This window comes from Mauremys mutica, chromosome 12 (assembly GCF_020497125.1).
Source record: "Mauremys mutica isolate MM-2020 ecotype Southern chromosome 12, ASM2049712v1, whole genome shotgun sequence".
Taxonomy (NCBI): Eukaryota; Metazoa; Chordata; order Testudines; family Geoemydidae; genus Mauremys; species Mauremys mutica.
The window spans coordinates 9,505,276-9,527,064 of NC_059083.1; the positions used below are offsets into that span (position 1 = coordinate 9,505,276).

Consider the following 21,789-nt stretch of genomic DNA (forward strand, 5'->3'; position numbering starts at 1 on the left):
ACAGGCCGCAGTGGCTCCGCCCACTGCTGCAGCAGCTGTTCTGGCTCAGCCCTCAGGTGCGGCCGGGAGCCAGGCCACCTCACTACAGGCAGTGAAATGGCTTAGACAGCATGTTGGCCAAACAGGTGATGGAAAAAACAAAGGAGGTAGAAGAAGCAACTCAGGCAGTAGAAGAGGCAACCCGGGCAATTAAGGAGAATGCAAATGCATACACCTCATGATGGCAGTGCCTAGATGGGTACAGGAGCCAGTTAAAGTATACTATGCTAATAGTGTGGGGACTGGTGATTTGTTTGAGACTCCAGACCCTGGCCAGGAGAACCCAAATGAATCAAACGAAGGTCTGTACAGAGATGAGGCATAGGTACGTTGTTTGTAAGAACGTTCAAAGGGGTGGTTTGGCAGAAACCGATGCTCAGTTGGCTAGTGTGTGGGGGTCACCCTACAAGTAGTGACCAAGACTGGTGGGCCCAGTGTGGCGCGGGTGACAGGCTGCTGGACCAGGGTTGTGGCCAGGCACGGACACTCAGGACGTGACCTGCAGGCTGCTTGGCCCAGGTTGGGAGCTTCTGCACAGGACTGTGAGGCCCCCCAGGCTGCAGGGCAAGCAGTGACCCAGCCTCTCCCTGGCTGGGGTCGCATCCTGGAACGTTTGGTTCCCACACACTGGCTCACAGGGGGTTTTCCAGAGACGGAGACAGAACTTAGGACACTCAAAGGCTGAATTTAAACAGATTAATGACCTTTATTTTGATTCAAACAGACAGGACCTGCTCTCAGCCGGGGAGGGGGGACCCCAACCCCATAGGGAGGGCCTGGAAGAGTCACTGGCTACTAGACTCTCCCCTGGAAGAGGGATGATTCCTGGTGTGTTTAGTGTGGGGGACCTTTTCGTGATTTTTATACATTTTCTCCTTAATGCTTTTGACCTAGAATAAATAAACAGCCAAGAAAGGGCCGTGTTCTAGCTTATAACAGTGGGAACGTGCTGGGCATTGTGCTCAGAGTGGAAGCAAAGGGCAGGCGCTGGCTTTTAGCCAGACTGGCTTGCTGGTGATATCGCAGTGTACGGAAGGGAGCTGTGCAGCTTCAAGTGCCCTGGTCAGGGAGCGGGATGAGGTCCCTGCCCAGAGACAGGGGTGGCTGGAGACAAGTCCTGACCTGATGGAGGTGGGATAGAGATCCAGTTACTGTGACAGTCTCCCTGAGAGAAGGGTCACAGATCCCAGCATTAGGTAGTGTGACCAGATGTTCCAATTTTATAGGGACAGTCCTGATTTTTGGGTCTTTCCTTATATAGGCTTCTATCACCCTCCACCCCCGTCCCAATTTTTCACATTTGCTGTCTGGGCACCCAGCATTAGGGTAATTGATGACTAGGACTGGACAAACCCTGGAGACAGGCTAAGAAACAAGGAACCAGGCTGCAGCATGGAGGGGACTAGCACCAGGCTTTGTCACAGCTGGTCTCCAATTCCCTTGAGTTCACGAATCCCCTCCCACTGCTCCCTCCTCTCCCTTCGCAGGGGTATCAGGTTTACTGCAGATCCATTTTCTTGGTGTGCTGCAGCTTGACGTGGTGACAGTGAGGTCTTCATCCAGGCACACACAGTCTGCGCCTCCTTGTATTTCAAACCTGTAACCCAGAGGCAATTGGAGCTAGAGTCAGTGTGTGCCAGGCACAGACCAGGGGAGACACCTCAAGTCTGGGAGGGGAGCTGGGCACTCAGCCCCTCTGGATCCCCCCTCCCTGCAATCAGCCCCAGGCCCCAATCCCGTCAGCAGGGGACGTTAAAGCAGCCAGTGGGGCATTTCCATCCCCTTTGACCAACGCAGAGAAAAAGAGACTCACCGATCGTCAAACTTGGTCCCGTTGGCCCATTTCCAGACCTGGCCCTTGTCCCTCCAGAGGCCGATCCAGTGGTCCAGTTTGCCTTCATATGGCAGCAGAGAATCCTTGGAAACCCAATAAAAGCATCAGCTGTGTTAGGCCCTGACTCTGCTGCTCCCCCACCTTGGGCTGCAGGGGATTTCTAGAGGCCTCTTCCATGGTTACTGGGTGAAGGGATCAGATAAGTATTAACCCTTCACCCTCCCCGGCCTCTTTTTTGGGGCTGTGGCACTTACTGGGTGTAGCAGGAATTGAGCTGCAAGGTCACTGTCTGCCCAGCAGCCCCTTCTCAGAGCACAGCAGGGCCAGGAGGGAGAGGGAGCTGCAGGGGGAGGGCAGACTGACCCCTGCCACCAGGGCAGAGAAGCTGAGGGGAAGAGGCCTAAAGCAGACCTCACCTGCAGCTGGATTCCCCTGCCCCACCCATGAGGGAACCCTGGGGCTGGGGTGGGGGGGGCAGGTTCTCACCTGCTCCAGCCCCAGGCAGCCCATTGGTCTGGAGCTGACTGAGCCAGCCCAGCTCTGCACAGGACGAGTCTCCCACCTGGGCTCTGGCAGACGCAGGGTCGAGGTAGCTGGAGCCCCAGGTCCAGCCAGGATTCAGCTGCCAGAACCGCACTGACTCTGGCTGCCCAGCCTGGGAGGCACCCGGGCTCCTCTCTGCCCTACAGGGGCTGAGCCCAGCCTGACTCCAGCCCTGTCAGTGGTGCCAGCGATCGCTGGGCTTGGCACAAAGCATCTAACCGGCTTCTCACCAGCTCCTGCGGACTCTCAATCCCGGCCAGGGAGGCAGCGTGTGACAAGCAGAAGTTCTGGCTGTAGGTCCAGTTCCTATTGGCCTTAGAAAAATAGTAACATTTCCCTTGGATCCGGATCCAGCCGTCCGGGCAGCAGGAGGCAGCAGGGGGCCATGGAGGAGGCTGCTTAGATGTTACCACTAGAACAAACAACACACAAGGGGAGAGGAGCGTCTCTTCTCTCATCTCTGTGGAGAACGAGCAGGGACAGAAACAAGAACTGCCCGATGGGATCAGACTGATGGGAGAGACGGGCCAGTCTGAGAGTGGCCAGCAGCAGCTGCACCAGAGGCCACGGCCCAGGAACCCGACAAGCAGCGTAGCTGGAGTTTGTTATGACACACACACTGCGGCAGTGCCAGAGGCCAACCAGGCCACAGCCCCCATCGGGCTGGGGATGTACAGAGTGTGCAGCCAAGGGAATGGGGAAGGTGAGAGCAAGGGAGGAGTGTGTCTGGCAGGGGCGCTGGAACTGGGGTGGTAAGGGGGGGGCCATGCCCCTCCTCCCATGTTTTAACGTGGGAGAGCCAGGTCTGCCCACTTGTTAACCTGGGCATAGAGCCTCGGGCAGGCACGGTGCTGGCGGCGGCAGAGGCTGCACTTCATGGCTGAAGAGCTATGGGGGGGGGGATTAGCTCCCCTGCCATGACGCGCAGCCCCTGCTAGCAGCACCAGCCTCTTCCTGGCAGGGGGCTGAGCTGGGCCTTAGCTCCCCTCCCCCCACCATGGGGCCCCACTCCCTGCTCCTCTTCCCTTCCGAGGCCCTGCCACCTGCCCAGGCCAGAAGCCAGAGCCAGGGTGTGGTAAGAGCCACCCAGGGAACCTGGGCTGCTGTGGGGAGCCCCAGACACTCCACCGGCCCTGGGGGAAAAGGAGTGGGGGAGGGGCCACAGTTCCTGCACGGATACTCTCCCTCCCCCCGCCCCCGCAGCAGGTCCCACGCTCCTGCTGCCCAGCACATGGATTCTCGTACAGGGCTAACAGCAGTGTCATGTGCTCACACCTTCCACAGCCACATCTACAGAGCTGGGCAGCTCAGTCCAGGAGGCAGCGCAGGGTGAACACTGAGCAGGTCATTTCTGTGACTGATCTCATGGGAGCAGGCACAATAGGCAGAGGCACAATTTTAGAGGTTCAGAGCCCCCAAACCACCAGCAGGCGGCAGCACAGAGGCTGCCAGACCTGCTGGGCCCCAGACAAGGACACCTTGAAGACGAGGGTCCCTCAGATCCAACAGCCTCTCTGAGCGGGTTTCCCTCCTCACCCATCTCGTGTATCAAAGCGTCAGATCCCCTGGAACGCAGCCTGCAACGTGTGACTACACTGAGGGGAATGTGGGGCAGTGAGAGCATCTTCTAATAACCCCAGCGAGCAGCACCCAGACCCCTCGCCCAGCTGCTAAACCCTCCAGAACCCCACTGATAACCCCACAGCCCCACACCTTGCCGCACAATAGAGTGACTCTCACACTGAATGGAAATAGCCTGTAATCGCACATCCCGTACGCACCAACCGGCCAAGTTTAACGCCCCTGGGGAGCCTTCCCTTTGGAGATCCCTGACCCCGGGGGTTAAATTCTCAGCAGCACCACTGCAGTGATGAAGACGTCCCCCCACAGCTGAATAAAGCTCACACCAGCGATGCTGTAGCCCCTGCCAGCCCTGCTGTGGGGACAACCAGGGGAGGGGCGGCAGGAAGATGAGGCCAGGCCTGTAACCTCAAAGCCCTGAGCTGCAGACAAGTTACGCTGCTCAGTGACGATCGGACACTGGATCCGTTTCAGTCCATCAATGCAAACAGCTGTGAAGAGAAAGTCCCCGAGTGTAAAAGGGAGCAACAGAGGGGCTGGAATCGGGAAAAAAGCGACTGTCTTGTGTTCGCTGCCCTGGATGACTGGGGCTCAGGAGATCTGGATTCAGTTCCAAGCTCTGCCAGACTCCCTGCCTGACCCAGGGCAAGTCCCTGAGGCCGGATCCACAAGGGGACGGAGGCGTTTGCCAACACTGAACTTTTAGTCGCCTAGGAAACCCCTGGAACAACAACGGGACCCACAGGGCCTGAGCTGGGTGCCCGGGTGCCCCACACAGTGAAAGGGGGGGAGAGCGGGGCATAAGAACGGAATCCACATCAGCCAGTGCACTAGACAGGGGCTGCCCAAGCCAGCCAATAGGAGACGGTGACAAGGCCTGTGCCCTACGCCCCGCCCCCCTCAAAGCTCAGCCCCTCAGCCCTGGCTGCAGGGAGGGGCCCAGCCCTGCTAACAACCTGCAGCGGGGACCCCCCACCCTGGAGTCAGGTACCTACGTCACTTCTTGGGAGAGCGAGTGCAGCAGCAGGCTCCTAAATCCAGTGAAACTGGCTGGGGGGAGGGTGGGAGAGAAGACGACCTCCCTGATCACCTTTAACCCACTGGCAGGGCTCTCACCCCGACGTGAGACCCTGCTTCAGTCCCCTCTCCTGGTGAGCAGGGATTGGAGAACAGGGGGTCCCACGGCTCAGGTGGGCGCCCTACTGACTAGATCACAGGGATTCTAACTCTCTGGCCCAATTAATATTTAATTATTCAATTAAATCAAAGTGGAACAACGTCAGCAGGAAATATTGAGACACCCCCCCCAATCAGACTGTCCCACAGCTCAGTGGCTGGACTCTCACCTGGGAGGTGGGAGACCCCTGGTCAGATCCTGTCTCCCCTCAGACAGAGGGGACTGGAACTGGGGTCTCATATCCCAGGGAAGGGCCCTACCACCGGGGCAGGGTTAAGGGTGGGAGGGTCTCCTTGTCCCCCACCTGTTTCACAGAGGCCGGCAGCCTAAGCACACCTGCCAGATCCCGCCCCACGGGTACGACAGGCCTCTGGGTGCCAAGGGCCAAGCAGCAGCACACGCCCAGAGGCAGAACATGAAGCGCTGAGGGAACTTCTACAGCAAAAGTGTCGTCCCCAGGTGAGCTCAGGCGCCCCCAGGGTTCAGTGGCATCCAGGCAGGGGGTTAGTAGATCACAGGGTGCCTGAAACTGGGACTTCAGCCCTTTAATGCCCTTTGTGGAATGAGGCCACGGTGCCTTGGCTCCCCTGCCACAAAACAAGGACAAGGACACGTCCCTGCCTCACAGGGGTGTGCGGAGAAATCCGTTAGTGTCTGTGATACTCTCAGGTACGACAGCGATGAGGGGTGGGGGGCCATGAAAGAGCCTAGAGAGGCTCCTGTCTGACCTGACTGCTAAAGCAGAGAGGCCGGGGAGAGATGAGGTGGAGCTGTGAGCCACAAAGGAAGAAAGCTCCACACCCAGAGACTGAATCATCGGGGGTTGGGAACTTACCTATCAAAGCTGCTACTAGGGCGACGATGACGACCATTGTAACCACGATTATGCCTCTGAGGGCAGCTGGACGATCCCATACTGCAGGTTTCCTGGAGCTGGAATTAGCTGGATGATCTGGAAGATAAAAACCCGTTAATGCTCCTGGGGTGACTCAGACCAGAATTATTTGCCATCAGGCTCTGATCTGACACACACCAGATATTTATTTTGATGTCTTAAATGGCTCTGTCTCAGCTCTGGACACAAACATTAACTCCAACTCCCATCCAGACTGCGAAGGAGAACATCACCCCCCAAACCACCACTGTGGTTAATTAGTTCAATTAATCCCCAGAAAGGACCCTGCAGAATTCAGAGGGATTCAGAGGATGATCAGGGGCCTGGAAAATCCACGACAAGAGTTTGAAAAGCCTGGGATTGTTCACCATGGATGGAGGTGACTGAGAGGGGACAGGATAAACAAACAGATGGGACAGAAGGCAGCTGGAAGCTTTTGTTGGTAAAGGTGTGGGCAGTCCCTGCACGCCCCCTTGTGGCCTGGTGTGGTACTGTGGGTGCATCCCTCTTTAATTTCCCTTGATTGGCAGCAGTATGTTTAATGGGACGGGCCTGCCTTGATTACATCTGAGGCAGATGTAGCCTCCTGCCTGTCCCTTAAAGGGGTAGTTATCACTTTTCCTTTGTTCTCCCTGTCTCCTAACACAAGAGCAAGGGGTGTAACAATGATGCCCTTTGGTGGGACCCAACTGAGAGTGTCAATTCAGGATAAATTCCTTAGAGCAGGGCAGTTACAGCCCCAGACTGAGGTTCCTTTGCACACCAAGGCAAACCAAACCAGCCAAACAGAGAGGACTTTGGTCTCACCCCACTGGCTAACCACAAGTCACACAGGCAATTCCCTTAGACACTCCAGTTTCCCAGTGTCACCACCAGTGCCACTCGTTATGGGGACAAATGGTTATGAAAACCAATACCCCAGTAAAAGAAAAAAGGTTCTCCTGATCCCAAAGGACCAAGCCCCAGACCTAGGTCAATATACAAATCAGATCTTACCCACAAATCACCGTCACCAATCCTTTAGCATCTAAAATCTAAAGGTTTATTCATAAAAGAAATATAGATGAGAGCTAGAATTGGTTAAATGGAATCAATTACATACAGTAATGGCAAAGTTCTTGGTTCAGGCTTGTATCAGTGATGGAATAAACTGCAGGTTCAAATCAAGTCTCTGGAGTACATCCACAGCTGGGATGGGTCATTCAGTCCTTTGTTCAGAGCTTCAGTTTGTACAAAGTCCCTCCAGAGGTATGAAGCAGGAGGGAAGACAAGATGGAGGAGTTTCCAGGGCTTTTAATACTCTCTGCCTTGGAGGACATCTCTGTTCTTACTGTGGAAAATTCCAGCAGCAAGATGGCGTCTGGAGTCACATGGGCAAGTTTTTAAGGTTTTTAAAATGTTTAAAGAAGCTTCATTTAAAATTAAATAAAAATGCAGAGCCCCCTGGACCGGTGGCCAGGACCTGGGCAGTGTGAGTGCCACTGAAAATCAGCTCGCGTGCCGCCTTCGGCACACGTGTCATAGGTTGCCTACCCCTCGATTACATGCTAGTTTGAACCTTTTCAGGAAAGCTCAGATGTGGATTGGCGTCGCCCAAGGTTCACTGTCTCTTAAGTGTTTCTTGATTGGGCACTTACTGAGAATAGTCCCTTCTCAAGAATTAGCTGACCAAATGTTTTACTGAGGCCTTGGCTACACTGGAGAGCTGTAGCGCTGGTGGTGGCTTTATAGCGTTGCAACTCACTCACCGTCCACACTTGCAAGGCACATACAGCGCGCTGTATCTCCCTGGCTATAGCGCTGGTTGTACTCCACCTCGACGAGAGGAATAAAGAATATAGCGCTGCTCATGCAGCGCTGCTCCGCCAGTGTGGCCACCAAAAGCGCTGTTATTGGCCTCCAGAGGTATTTGGAAGTATCCCAGAACGCCTGTTCAGCCACTCTGCTCATCAGTTCGAGCTCTACTGCCCTAGCCTCAGGTGACCTGCCCTTTAAATGCCCTGGGAATTTTAAAAATCCCCTTCCTGTTTGCTCAGCCAGGTGTGGAGTGCAATCAGTGAATCTTTCCAGGTGACCATGCCTCCACGCGCCAAACGAGCCCCAGCATAGAGCAATGGTGAGTTGCTGGACCTCAGTGTTTGTGGGGAGGAAGCTGTGCAGTCCCAGCTGTGCTCCAGCCGTAGAATTACGATACCTATGGGCAGGTATCAAGGGCCATGCTGGAAAGGGGCCATGACCGGGACACGCTGCAGTGCAGGGTTAAAGTGAAGGAGCTGCGGAGTGCCTACTGCAAAGCCCGCAAGGGAAACCTTGCTCTGGCGCTTCCCCCACGACCTGCCGTTTTTACAAAGAGCTGGACGCGATACTTGGGGGTGACTCCACCTCTACTCCGAGGACCACGATGGACACTTCAGAGCAGGGGGAGGAGGAGGAAAGTGAGAGTGAGGGCACTGGGGTAGGGGGAGACACCCCGGAGTCCCAGGAGGCATACAGCCAGGAGCTCTTCTCAAGCCAGGAGGAAGGTAGCCAGTCGCAGCAGCCAGTACTTGGTGGAGGACAAACAGAGGAGCGGGTTCCCAGTAAGCGGCTTTTATTTTCAGGATGGAAATTTTTCGGGAGAGGAGGAAGGGTTAGGGCTGCATGCATGCATGCCTAGATACGGAACAGCGCATTGATGTGGTCTATCACGTCGCGGTAATTGGCCTCAGTAATCTCTTCAAAAGTTTCAGCCAGTAGCCCTGCTCTCTGGGTGTGCAAATTCAGCCTCCAGGTGTTGAACCTTGGAGGTCCATGCCTGACTGAATCTTTCACCCTTCCCTTCACAAATATTATGGAGGGTACAGCACGCGGATATAACCGCGGGGATGCTGCTTTCCCCCAAGTCCAGCTTCCCATACAGAGATTGCCAGCACCCCTTTAAATGGCCAAAAGCACACTCCACAGTCATTCGGCATCAGCTAAGCCTGTAGTTGAACCGGTCCTTGCTGCTGTCAAGGCTCCCTGTGTACGGTTTCATGAGCCAAGGCAGTAACAGGTAAGCAGGGTCTCCAAGGATCACAATGGGCATTTCGACGTCCCCTGCTGTGATCTTCCGGTCTGGGAAAAAAGTCCCGGCCTGCAGCTTCCTGAACAGGCGAGTGTTTCGAAAGATGCGTGCATCATGCACCTTTCCGGGCCAGCCGGTGTTAATGTCACTGAAATGCCCACGGTGATCCACAAGCGCCTGGAGAACCATGGAGAAATACCCCTTCCGATGAACGTACTTGGATGCTAGGTGGGGTGGTGCCAGAATAGGAATATGCGTCCCATCTATTGCCCCTCCACAGTTAGGCAAACCCATTTGTGCAAAGCCATCCACAATGTCCTGCACATTTCCCAGAGTCACGGTTCTTCTTAGCAGGATGCGATTAATGGCCCTGCAAACTTGCATCAACATGATTCCAATGGTCGACTTTCCCACTCCAAACTGGTTCCCGACCGATCGGTAGCTGTCTGGGGTTACCAGCTTCCAGATTGCAATAGCCACCCGCTTTTCCACCGTCAGGGCAGCTCTCGATCTCATGTCCTTGCGCCGTAGGGTGGGGACGAGCTCCTCACACAGTCCCATGAAAGTGGCTTTTCTCATCCGGAAGTTCTGCAGCCACTGCTCGTCATCCCAGACTTCCATGACCATGTGATCCCACCAGTCAGGGCTTGTTTCTTGAGCCCAAAAGCGGCGTTCCATGGTGCTGAGCATGTCTGTGAATGCCACAAGCAATTTCGTGTCGTATGCGTCACGCGACTCGCTATCATCATCGGACTCCTCATCACTTTGGATCTTAAGGAATAGCTCAACTGCCAAACGTGATGTGCTGGCGAGACTCGTCAGCATATTCCTCAGCAGCTCGGTCTCCATTTCCCACAGAAATTGCGCTGCATAGAAACCGTTGAAAGATGCAAGATGGCGCCAAACGTGGACAGAAAAACAGGGATTGTTGGGATGTGAAGCGATGCATCACGGGGCATTGGGACAGTAAGCAGAATGACCCACACCCTCTGCCCCCTTCCCACAACCCATGGCACCAGAATGGGAAGAGGTGCTCTGTGGGATAGCTGCCCATAATGCACCACTCCCAACACCGCTGCAAATGTGACCACACTGCAGCACTTTCCCTACACTGCTGTACGAAGACAGCTTTAACTCCCAGTGCTGTAACCTGCAAGTGTAGCCAAATCCTGAGGCTTCTTAGAATCAAAACACCTTGATATACAAGTATGTAGCCAATATTTATAATTTCAACTACAAAAATTCACACACACAGATGGGTTATGATTTGCTGGTTATGATCATGCTTTCTATAGACGCCTGACATGACACCCTTTGTACAATATTGGCTGCAAATATGTAACAGTGGTTGCAACAATGATCTATATGGTCACAGGTTATGTCAGTAACGTCACAAGAGGATCATGGCAGGGCAGGGGTAAATCCCTTGAGTGCCCTGCTAAAATGCTGGCTAAAGCCCTAATGTCTGGTAGGGAGGCCAGGCAGTCAGCAGAGAGCCCAGCTGCAGGCCTAGATGAGGGCTGGCTCACTGCTATGAGTTGAGTTAAGTAGCGACAGCTGGGCTGAGGAGGGCTCTAAAAGCCCTGAGGAAAGCTCAGGCAGGAGGCTGGCCTGGGAGGGTTACATCTCTGTCGCCTCACCAAAAGAAAGGAGCCTTACGGGCCAGGAGACCCTGGGAGGGTCTGACTGGGGATAGCTGTTGGGGGGGAAGGGGAGATAACACTGTTGCACTGTAAATAAAGACACAAGGGTGAAGCACCGAAGGTGATGTGGGGACTCTATTTTAACCAGCCAACACAGGGCCCAGGCATGAGAGAGTGGAAACTTGTGTAGACCCTGTGACACTGGGGGCTCGTCCAGGATCCCCCTAGCCATCATCAATAGTGGCTGCCAGCATGGAGGAGACCCTAAAGTGGCTGGTGACCACGGTGCAAGAAGGCAACAGTCCCAACAGTCAGAACGACAGGCCCCGATGATATGGCAGGCAGACCAACAGCAGATACTCCAGGAGTTTATCAGGGAACAGTCAGCGACCCAACAGATCCTCCAAAAGATGGTGAATCTGGCACTGGAGGATGCCGGGGTGGGGCTCTGCAAGATGGGCCCCACAGATGACCCAGATGCATCCCTGGGGACTGTCGAATGGGTGGCTATGGTGGCTGGCTGGGAGTGGGTGACCTGGTCCCTGCAGCTAGGTGAAGCACCAAAGAAAGCCAACACAGGGCCCAGGCATAGAGTGAAAACCTCTGCAGACCATGTGACAGGGATATTCAATTAGATTAAAGGGTTGGGAAAGGAACTATTTTTTCCAGCCAATGTATAATTAGACTGCGGAACTCACTGTCACAGGAAATTGATAAAAAGAATTTAGGAAACTTAAAAGGGATTGAGCATTTATATGGTTAACATGAAATATCCAGAGTTGCCATAATTAATAAGCAAAAGGTTGGCAGGAACTTTGAAGAGCGCCTGTATCCCAGGGAGTGTAAATCCAGGGAACCCCTACTAGAATTCAGTCTTAGCAAATCCTCTTCCCTAGCACCCAGAGACACATCTGGGGGCATGATAAATTCAGTGGCAAAACACAAATGAATGTGCTGTGGCCACAGGCAGCTACACTCACTCCTGGCCATGCACGGAGACAGGGCTCTGCGTCGGTTATGAGTGCAAACACCTCAACTCACACACTGGAAGGACAAACAACCAAAAGGAAAGAGCAGTGACAGGAGTGATCCAGGGAGACATGAGCCAAATGTTTTCAATGGGATAGAACATGTGCAGTCCTAAAAACAATATGTGCAACTGCCATACAAGAGAGCTCGTGCAGCACAAGCTGAGTCCATTGGAGCAATACAGCCCCTGCTGCATGGGGCAAGAGGTGGGAGGAAAGAGGGGGGAAAGACAGCTACACACACCCCTGAAAGGCATCTCCTCCCTCCAGCCTGTTCCTAGGCAGGGAAGCTCCAGTTACCTGGTTTTCCTCCGCTCTTCAAGTCTTTGGCATTGTTAACAGGCTGTCCAGGGGGATCTGCTTCCTCTTCCTCCCCCATCTCTCCTCTCAGGGAGGCAGCGGTGGGTGCTGGACTCTGATCAACTCGGAGCCAGCTGAAAGAGATGGCTCTATGTAGCCATGGCATAGTCAGTTCCAGTCAGTGCAGTGTCCCTGGCTTTGGCTCCTCTCCCAGGTGACCTAGAATGTGAAATGTCATTCAGGACAGCATAAGGGTCAGTGGGTTTGTTTGTGGTGTCCCATCCTCCATTCATCAGAACAAAAGCCCAGAGTAACGAAAGCCCAGAACAGTGCAGTAACCAACCCACTCCTGTGTCATCAGGTCCCTTGTTGAAGATTCCCCATTTCCTCTCTCTCCTCAATTGGGAGTTGGGCAGGAGAGGGACACACGGACACAGGGTGTGGGGTGCAGGCAGGGATGTGCACACGCCTTTTATGTCTGGTGTGCCCTGGTACACAATGCAGAGCCGTGCGTAGTGCCTCCCCCTGCACTGGCAACTCTGGGAAGCTGGAGGGGGCGAGTTTGAGATGCAGCTTTGGGAGGGGCACAGACACAGCACCTTGGAAGGACTCTAAGGGACACAGTGCCCCCATCCCCCAAGTTGGATAAAAATCAGTGGTTTAAATTTTGATTTTTTTATTTAAATAAATATGGTTTTAAAAGAAACCAATTTAAAATTAAACTTGAAATAACAGTATGTTAAGGCCTAAATTTACTATAATCCATTAAAATAGCTTAAATTAAAGGAATAATATTCCAGCAGAACATATTTGCTGGTGAAGTCTTGAAGAAAGTCAGGCCACTGAAGTGGTGCCAGTCACTGGCTAAGCACCGGTGACAGTTTGTTAAAGCAGCTTTGGACAGCAGTAGCCTCTTGCGCAGGTACAGAGAGACCATTCTCTTCATTTCAGTTTATTCAAAGTTAAGAAACCGATCGGGAGTTGAAAAAGCAGCAAAGCTTGTTTTGCTCTTCCCATCTATGAATGAAAACTAGGTGTGAGAAGGGGAGCTTTAGAGCCGTGGTTCTCAACCTGCAGGCCAATCAGCACATGGCTGCGGCCCATGTGACATCCTCAGAGCCATACAGGTAGTATTGGATGCGGCCCACAATGGTACATGAGTTGAGAACCACTGCTCGAAAGTTTTAACGAGCATGGAGCGGGAGCCACACAGGACTCAGGCATTGCACCACAGCTCCTAGCTTGTAGGTGGCTAGAAAATCCAAGAAACACCATAGTGATCCACAAAGCTGATTTAGGCCCACAGGCTCCTATCAAATGAATGGGGAGCCAACACGTTAGCTGGGGAGCCACTTAAGCCAACCAATGGGAGATGCTGACCAGTGGGGTGTGTCCTAACCTCTGCCCCTCTTAGAGATAGGTACCTAAATCCAGACCACAGGGAAGCTATTGACTACAAATGCCAGAGAAAGAGGAGATGCCACATTATAACTTCTAGTCCAGTGGTTAGGTTACCACCTGGGACGTCCAGATGAGTCACATGAGGCAACAATGCGCATCCTCAAAGGCTAAAACAGACACCTAGAGAACTTTTAGTCTCATAAACTTAAGTGCCAAGTGAGTTTAGGGGCCTATCAGAAGTTTTGTGGATTGCAGCGGAGCCAAAACTGGGATTTAGGCATCTAAGTACTTTGCTGATCCCACCCATGGTGACTAAAAGCAATCACTTCAATTCACTAACTACAGGTATTTATTACCTTTATTTATTTATTTATAGTGTCATAGCAGCTATGATCCCTGCTCATGGCCAGGATACATGACTTTAAGTAGTCAGTTTTAAATGCAAAACATGTTTTGATAACCCTTTTCCCCCTAACGTATCCAGCATATTTAAGGTATTTTTATTTTTAAAAAATGCTGAATTTAAGTTTAATTGAAATCTGAGTCCCATCCAAATAAAGCTTGACCAAAACCAAAAAAATTCCCAAAAATTAAAAAGTTGAAAATCTGAATATTTGTACATGTAGCTATATTATTTAAGCAATTAATGTGTCTAGATATAGTGTATCCTCCTGGTTAAGAAAAAATACTAAATTTACTGTAAAAGCTTTATTTAGATGTAGATCTACAGGTTTTAATGGTTATCAGTTTGAGAATCAGCCTCCCTTTAGGAAAAGTAACTAAAAAGTAAAAATGGCAAATTAGATGAAAACTGTCAGTTTAAGTCGAGGTACCTGCTTGCTGCTTTAAATCATGATTAACGGTGGAAATATAAAATCTGGTTAATTTAAGTCAATTTGCCTTCATCCCTCCCACCCAAACACTGACAGCTCTGAGGGGTGGGGGGGGGAATCTGCCTGGGGCTGGGGGGTTTCCCTTCCCCCCTGCACTGACAACTCGGGAAGTGGGGCGGGGGAGCTCTGACTAGGGCAGGGGTGGTCTGTCATTTTTTGTCAAGGTCCACAGTTCCTGGTCAAGGTGTAATAAAGATCCAGACGCTAGAGAAAATAATACAAAAAAAAAAAAAAAAAAAAAAACCCCACAAAACACCAACTGTAATGATAATAAGTAAATAAAAAGATTTCACAGTCCATTCAAAAGTTTCTGGTGGTCCGGATTGGCCTGTGGTTCACCTATTGATTATCCCAGTGTAGGGCTTGGAGGGACATCAGCCCATCCCCATGCACTGACAGCTCTGGGGGCTAGGTGTGGGGGGACTCTGCGTGGGTTGGGGGGGCAGACCCCCCCCCTCCCCACACTGACAGCTCTGGGACCAGGCGGGGTGGGGGGAGGGTTTGGGCTCCTGGTTACACATACCCAGGGCTACAGCTGCATGTCCTGCCCCACGCTCACCTGCTTCTCCCCCCAGTCCCGGGCTGAGCTCCCCGCGGCCGCCGCAGGGGTCACTGGGCCGGGCCCGTGTTCCTCCGCGGGGAGCTCGGGGCGCTTCCCCTCCCGCACCAAGGGCCGCCATCGCTCCGGAAGTTCCGCCGCCCCACGCGGCGCCGGATTCCGCTTTTCTCTGCCTCTGCCCCTCCCACCGCCGCCATGATGTGGGGGAGCAAAGCCACTGCCCCCCCTTCAGCCTCCAGCTGGGCCCTGCTCCCCCCAACCCCGGGGAAACCAGCTCCTGCGGCCCCAGCCCCGCTCTCTCCGGCCGGCTGCGCCGCGTCCCCCCAACGCGGGTTCTGGGAATAGGCAGCGGACGGAGCCCAAGGTTCAGCGGGGAGGGAGTGGGGGTGCCTGGGGGTAGCTGCGTCCCTGGAGCTGACTCAGCGCGTCCCTGACCCGGCTCGGAGACACGCGCTGCCCGGCCCGGCGCTCACCTGAGATCCGACCGGGCAGACCCAAAGCCCTGCGCAGAACAACAACCGCCTGCGTGCGCAGCGCCCAAGGAAGTGACCCACCCCAAAGCGAGGCCAGAGCCTCTCGTCCCATTTCTGATTGTCTCCAAGTCAGAGCCGAGCCAATCGGCGCTAGTAGCGGGGACCCCGCGCCTAGGAAGGACGTCCCGGTCTCCTCCCTACCAGGGAGAACCTGACCCAGGGACAAGCCGGGGCCCGCACTGCGGGGTGCAGAACCCGCCTTCCCGCCCCCAGCCCGCTGTCTGTGCACGCTGGGGAAAGGAGGCAGGTTGGAAAACAATCCCAGCTGCACAGAGCTAATGACGGGGGGAGTAAATGAGCTGTTACCGCTCAGGAAAGATCTTGGAGTCACTAAACCAGGGGTCTCAAATACACGGCTGCACCTGCAGAGACAGGGTTCCAGCTGCTTCCTGGAGTGGAGCAGCTGGGGGGCCAGGGTAGACTGCGTTAGGTAAGCGGCGCTGGGCTGGAGCTCGCATCCTGCACCCCAACCCCTGCCCTGAGCCCCCTGACACATCCCACACCCTGACCACCTGTCCTGAACCCCCTGTGACATCCCACACCCCTCCTGCACTCCCTGTCCTGAGCCAGCTGCCGCACCCCTCACCCTCTTGCATCCCACCCACCAATGCCCTGCCCTGAGCCCCTGCCACACCCTGCACTCTTTCTGCACCCCCTGGGGGCAGCATTGGGGTGGGAAGACGTGGAACAGGTACGGTGCCTAATGGAAGGGGTGGAGTGGGGATGGGGCCAGAGGCAGCAAGTGGGGGGGTTAGTGATGCAGCCCTTGGTTCAATGCACTAGTCCTCATGTGGCCCTCGTGGTCATTTGAGTTTGATACCCCTGCACTAAGCAGATGTTTTCAAAGAACTAGCTATGCTGTGCAGCGGCTGTCAAAAACAGCTAACAGACTTAAGAACAGGAGAGAGATTTTCTGTCTTCTTATCATAATGCCACTATACAAATCCAGGGCTCCCCCACACTTTCCATACTGCATGCAATTCTGGCAGCTCCATCTCAAAAGTGATATTTTAGAATTGGAAATGGTACAGAGAAGGGTGACAAAAATGACTGGGGTCTGGAACAGCTTCCATACGAGGAGAGATTAAGAAGACTAGGATTGTTCAGTTTGGGGGGGGGGGGAAGAGACAACTCGGGGGGGGGGAGAAATATGACAGAGGTCTATAAAATCCTGAATGTTAGAGAAAACATATTATTTACCCCTTTGCATAATACAAGAACCAGGGGTCACACAATGACGCTACAGGCAGCAGGTTAAAAACAAACCCATGGAACTGCTTCACACAACACATAGTCAACCTGTGGAACTCATTGCCAGGGGATATTGTGAAGGCCAAGACTATAACTGGGTTCAGAAAAGAGTTGGACCCATCCTCCATGAACGTATCTATCGATGGCCATCAGCCAAGATGGTCAGGGGCACAGCCCCATGCTGGGTGTCCCTAAGCCTCTGACTGCCGGATGCTGGGACTGGACAGGTCATTCAATAATTGCCCTGTTCTGTTCATTCCCTCTGAAGCATCTAGCAACAGCCACAGTCTGAAGACAGGATACAGGGCTGTGTGGACCGTTGGTCTGACCCAGTTTGGCCATTCTTACGTTCAGCAGCAAACTCAGCACAAGGAGCACGGAGTCTCCCTGTACCAGGCTGCTAAGTTTCAACTAAAGCCAAAGAAACTAAAGGTGTCAATTCACTAGCAGAGACTGAGGAAGGTCCAGGCGCAGTAGTGCCCAGCCAGAGATTCCCCAACAAGCAGAGGGGAAGCCCTGTAACAATGACAACACTCAACACTGACACCCCCCCCCCAGAACAAAAAAACTCTGAAACAAGCCAGCCAACCAGTTCAAAAAAAGCCAAAACGTACCCCACGCAGAGTTTTACCTCAAAAGGGAAGAGTGCAGGAGACTCCATGAAGACCACTAAGAGTCTAACTATTGATTTTACATGGGAGGTGCATAGACACCACAGTGAAGAGTGTCAGTACAGAACAGTAAAGTGAGACAGGCAGTTCTCCTTCTGGGGAGGGAAACAGAGACAAAGGAAAACACTGGTTTACACAGAGGATGCTCAGATACTGCGGAGGATGGGCAGCACAGACAGGTGCTAGTCACACAACTTAGCTAGCACACAGATCCCATGGGGATGGTGGGTACAATAACCTGAACAACCACATATGAAATCACAGTTTGATGCCACCACCTTGCAAAGCAGCATAAAACTCTGCATCAAAATAATCCACACAGCCACCAGTTCTCAGTGAATGGGTTCCGGAAGAGGCCCTTACCTGGCCTGGCATCCGGGGAGCCTGTTCCTCAGTTGAACTCTGGCCATGCCTCAGTTTCCCCTCAGCAGTTGGGTAATAAATTCCGTGTAGCTCTCCACAGTCACCATGGCAACAAGTGTCCTCCCTCTTCTGGGAGGAGTGAGAATCCAAACAAAACAACACAAGCCCTTCGCCTTTCCTGGACCACAGTCCTCTTCCCAGCATCTCCCCTTGCTTGCAGGGTTCACAAAAGTCCATAATTCCCACTCCAGGGTCTGTGCACCACTTTCTTCCCATGATGCAGGGGAATGAAGAGGGCAAGGAGATGGTGCACTCGTCCCCTCCTGCCACATGCAGAGTCCTTTACTGGAGTGGTCTTGATGGGGGGGCCTCCCCAACAGCAGGTTTTGGGGTTAACACCCCTTTGAGATGAAAAAAGGAAACAAAAAACCAACAACAACAGTCTGAGGTAATCACGTGACTCCAGGAGCCAGGGGTCTAGTCCGAGTCGATAATGTGGCCCTGATCAATCCCACTCACAAACAGACTCGCTCCTGCTCTCTCATTACTTGGACAGACGCAGGGTTATCACCATGACAGGTTTATAACCTTTTTCCATACCAGGGACCCCAGCCCTTGAGACCTGCTGTCTAGCTGGGACCCCACTCTCAAGTAGGGAGGTACCAAAGCAGCTGTTTGACAGCCGTTCACAACCCTCCTAGGCTGAGAACACCTGAACCCTATGACCAGCTGTAGCTTCACCTCGTGCTCACAGCTACTCATGGAGAGAGGAGCCCACAGCCAGAGAACCTCCTTCCAGCTCGGGGGGGGGCCCTCTCCATCTACTAGGCAGGCTCACTGCTGGGATCAAACTGAAACAGCCCTCCAGATTTTGGGTTAAACACCTAAATACCATTGAAGATCTAGGCCTTGCTCCCTCCCAGCTCTGGGAAATCTACAAACTCAGGAGAACAGGGGAGCTACAGAGCGAACTGGTTTGTAACCTTCACCAGAGCAGCCAGGCCTGAATCCCTGGGGTCATTCCGAAGGGAAGCCACTCACCTGATTCCCGTCTGTTTCTGTGATTCCTGACCCCTTCCTAAGCTATCAGATGTCCCAGCAGATGATGGGCAGCCTAATCCTCCCCAGTAGTGAAACTGACTGTCATTTACTGGGACGAATGATGAGCTGGTCTCTGAGCAGAACCTGAGGGGAGAGAGCAGAAAGATCCTCTAAAGAATCCATGGTACCTACAGAGAACCAAGACTGGGAACAGAGTTTGAGCAGAGGAGAGCGACTGGACAATACTTATCTGATCAGTCAGTGCTCAGTGAGAGTCTGTCCATAGGCCCCAGGAACGTTCCTGCAAAGGAAGTAACAGAAAGTTGTTAAGCAAAGCTCAGACTTTAAGGCCAGTAGGGACCATCATGATCATCTAGTCTGACCTCCTGCCCCTTGCAGGCCACAGAACCTCACCCACCCACTCCTGTGATAGACCCATCTCCTGAGGATCAAATTAAGTAATCCATTGGAAGGAGTTCTGGGGTGTTTTTGGATGCAATGAAAGGGCTGTTTTAAGGTGTTGATCATGAAGTAATTTTATCCCCCAAATTACTAATAGTTTGGAGAAGCACAGATTGGTAGGCTGAACCTTTCCATTGCTCTTATTAATACTAACAGTGTCCAGTTATTCTTTTACATTAGAGACTGTCTGGTTTGGCCAATGTACACGGCAGAGGGGCAGTGATGGCATAAATCACATTGGTAGATGTGCAGGTGAACAAGCCTCTGATAGTGTGGCTGATGTGATTAGGTCCTAAGATGGTGTCCCCTGAATAGATATGTGGACAGAGTTGGCAACGGGGATTGTTGCAGGGATTGGTTCCTGGGTTAGTGTTTTTGTTGTGTGGTTGCTGGTGAGTATTTGATTCAGGTTTGGGGGTTGTCTGTAAGCAAGGACTGGCCTGCACACAAATCAGACATCAAGAATTAGAACATCAAAAAACCAGTAGAAGAACACTTCAATCTCCCTGGCCACTCCATTACAGACCTAAAAGTCACAATATTACAACCAAAAAAACCCTTCAAAAAGCAGACTCCAACAAGAGACGGCTGAATTGGAATTAATTTGCAAATTGGACACCATCAAACTAGGCTTGAATAAAGACTGGGAGTGGATGGGCCATTACACAAAGTACAACTATCTCCCCATGCTTATTTCCCACCCTCAAACCCCCCCCCCCCCCCAGTTCCTTACCCATTGCTGGCAATGGGCCATTTTTATTTTTACTATAAACTGTTCTTTTTCTCTCCTGCTGATAATAGCTCCCCCTGGCTCAAATAAATTTGTTAGTCTCTAAGGTGCCACAAGTACTCCTATTCTCCTTAGAGTGTGTATGGTAACTCCCATTGTTTCATGTTCTCTGTATCTCTCTCTTCCTACTGTATTTTCCACTACATGCATCCGATGAAGTGGGCTGGAGCCCACGAAAGCTTATGCTCAAATAAATTTGTTAGTCTCTAAGGTGCAACAAGTTCTCCTGTTCTTTAAACACAAGAGGGGATGAGAACTGTAGAGATCAGAACGTGCGGAGCCCTGTCATTTCCCACCCAGCTCAGCAGGCACTGGGGGGAGGGGTCTCGCCTTCACTCCCACCAGGCCACAGCCACAGGGCAGGGCTAGCAAAGAACCAAGGCACCACCTACTGCAGCGGCTCTTAAACTTTTGTACTGGTGACTCCCCTTCACACAGCAAACCTCAGAGCATGAGCCCCCTGATCAATTCAAAACACTTTTATATATTTAACCCCATTCTAAATGCTGGAGGCAAAGCAGGCTTTGCGGTGGGGGCTGACAGCTCATGACCCCCCCCCTGTAATAATCTCACGACCCCTTGAGGGGTCCCGACCCACAGTTTGAGAGCCCCTGACCTACTGGCTTGGCTGGGAAATCAACAGGAGCCACACTGCGCATGCTCCGTTTCTACATAGCTCGCTGTGCCCCCCCATCACCCCAAAAGATCGGACCTGCCCCCCCCCATTCGCCTCCCGAAAACAAACCCCCCCAGCCTGGTTACAGCCCCCACAAAATATCCACCTGCCCCAGCCTGGTCCCCCCCCAAACAAATACAGTCCCGCCCAGCCCGGAGCCGGGAGAAGCTCGGATCCCTCGTCCCGTCCCCTCTCACCTGGCCTGGGGCTATGGAGCGTCTGTTCACAACCACAGCTGGAAACAATGTGTCAGGCAGGAGCGGGTTGTAGTCAAGACTGGAGCCCCTCCCCCCCTTGAGCCAAAACTGCCTCACTCACCCTGGTCCCCGCCTCAGCTCCTGCAGCCTGCTCGGTCCGCAGCTCCCTGGGGATTTCTCCCGCTGCCCCTGGCTTCCCTGCTGCAGTTTTCCCAAGAACTGGGTCATGGTCCTTCCTCCTCGCTGGCCCGGGGACGGGGATGTGCAGCGGGGAGGGAATTTCTTGCTTAGCAGTTTCCTCCCAATGCAAACCCTTGGGACAGGGAGTTTGGGGTCGCTGCTGGGTGATTTCCAGGCTGGTTTCTCCACCCTGCACCACAGCCTGGATTTTCAGACCGGCCCAGCACCCATTACAGGGGCCAGGGTGTCAAAAGAGCTCAGCTCCCCTTGCAAATAGAGTGGAGACGTGCCTCAGCCAAACACCAGTTACTGGGCTCAACAGGGTGCTGGGAGAAGGGAGAAATTCCACCCCCCACACACCCAGAGAGGCAGAGATGTAGCTGGTTAAAAGTGAAGGACTCAGCCCTCGAGAGACCCCTGGGGCAGGGGATCTGGGGTGCAGATGAGAAAAGCTGAGGTAGGGTGGAGGGATTGAGAGGGGAGACTTGGCCCCATAGACAGCCAAGGAGTGGGAGCCACCAGTGAAGGGCTTGGAGCAGCAGGGCTGAAAGGGTCCCCTTTCCATGGGGTTGCTGGGGGGGCTGGCTGGCCCCATCCAAGATCAGATGGAGCATTTCCAAAGCTCTTGTGTTCCTCCCCAGAGACAGGGTGTTGCCATAATCCCTCCCTCCTGACCCACAGCCAGG

The 21,789-nt window shown here is 53.2% G+C and overlaps 1 protein-coding gene across 1 annotated transcript; it reads right to left on the minus strand.

Annotated features, from left to right (window-relative positions):
- Positions 1 to 994: 994 nt before the first annotated feature.
- LOC123345615 (C-type lectin domain family 2 member D-like) lies at positions 995 to 19,292 on the minus strand. The gene is made up of 7 exons (XM_044982602.1): positions 18,799 to 19,292; positions 17,758 to 18,158; positions 12,087 to 12,305; positions 6,010 to 6,126; positions 2,647 to 2,828; positions 1,853 to 1,956; positions 995 to 1,636 (listed from the first exon to the last, which is right to left on the minus strand). Exons 3-7 carry the CDS (start codon positions 12,250 to 12,252, stop codon positions 1,486 to 1,488), a joined length of 720 nt encoding a protein of 239 aa, XP_044838537.1. The 5' UTR covers positions 12,253 to 12,305; positions 17,758 to 18,158; positions 18,799 to 19,292; the 3' UTR covers positions 995 to 1,485.
- Between the last annotated feature and the right edge of the window lie 2,497 nt (positions 19,293 to 21,789).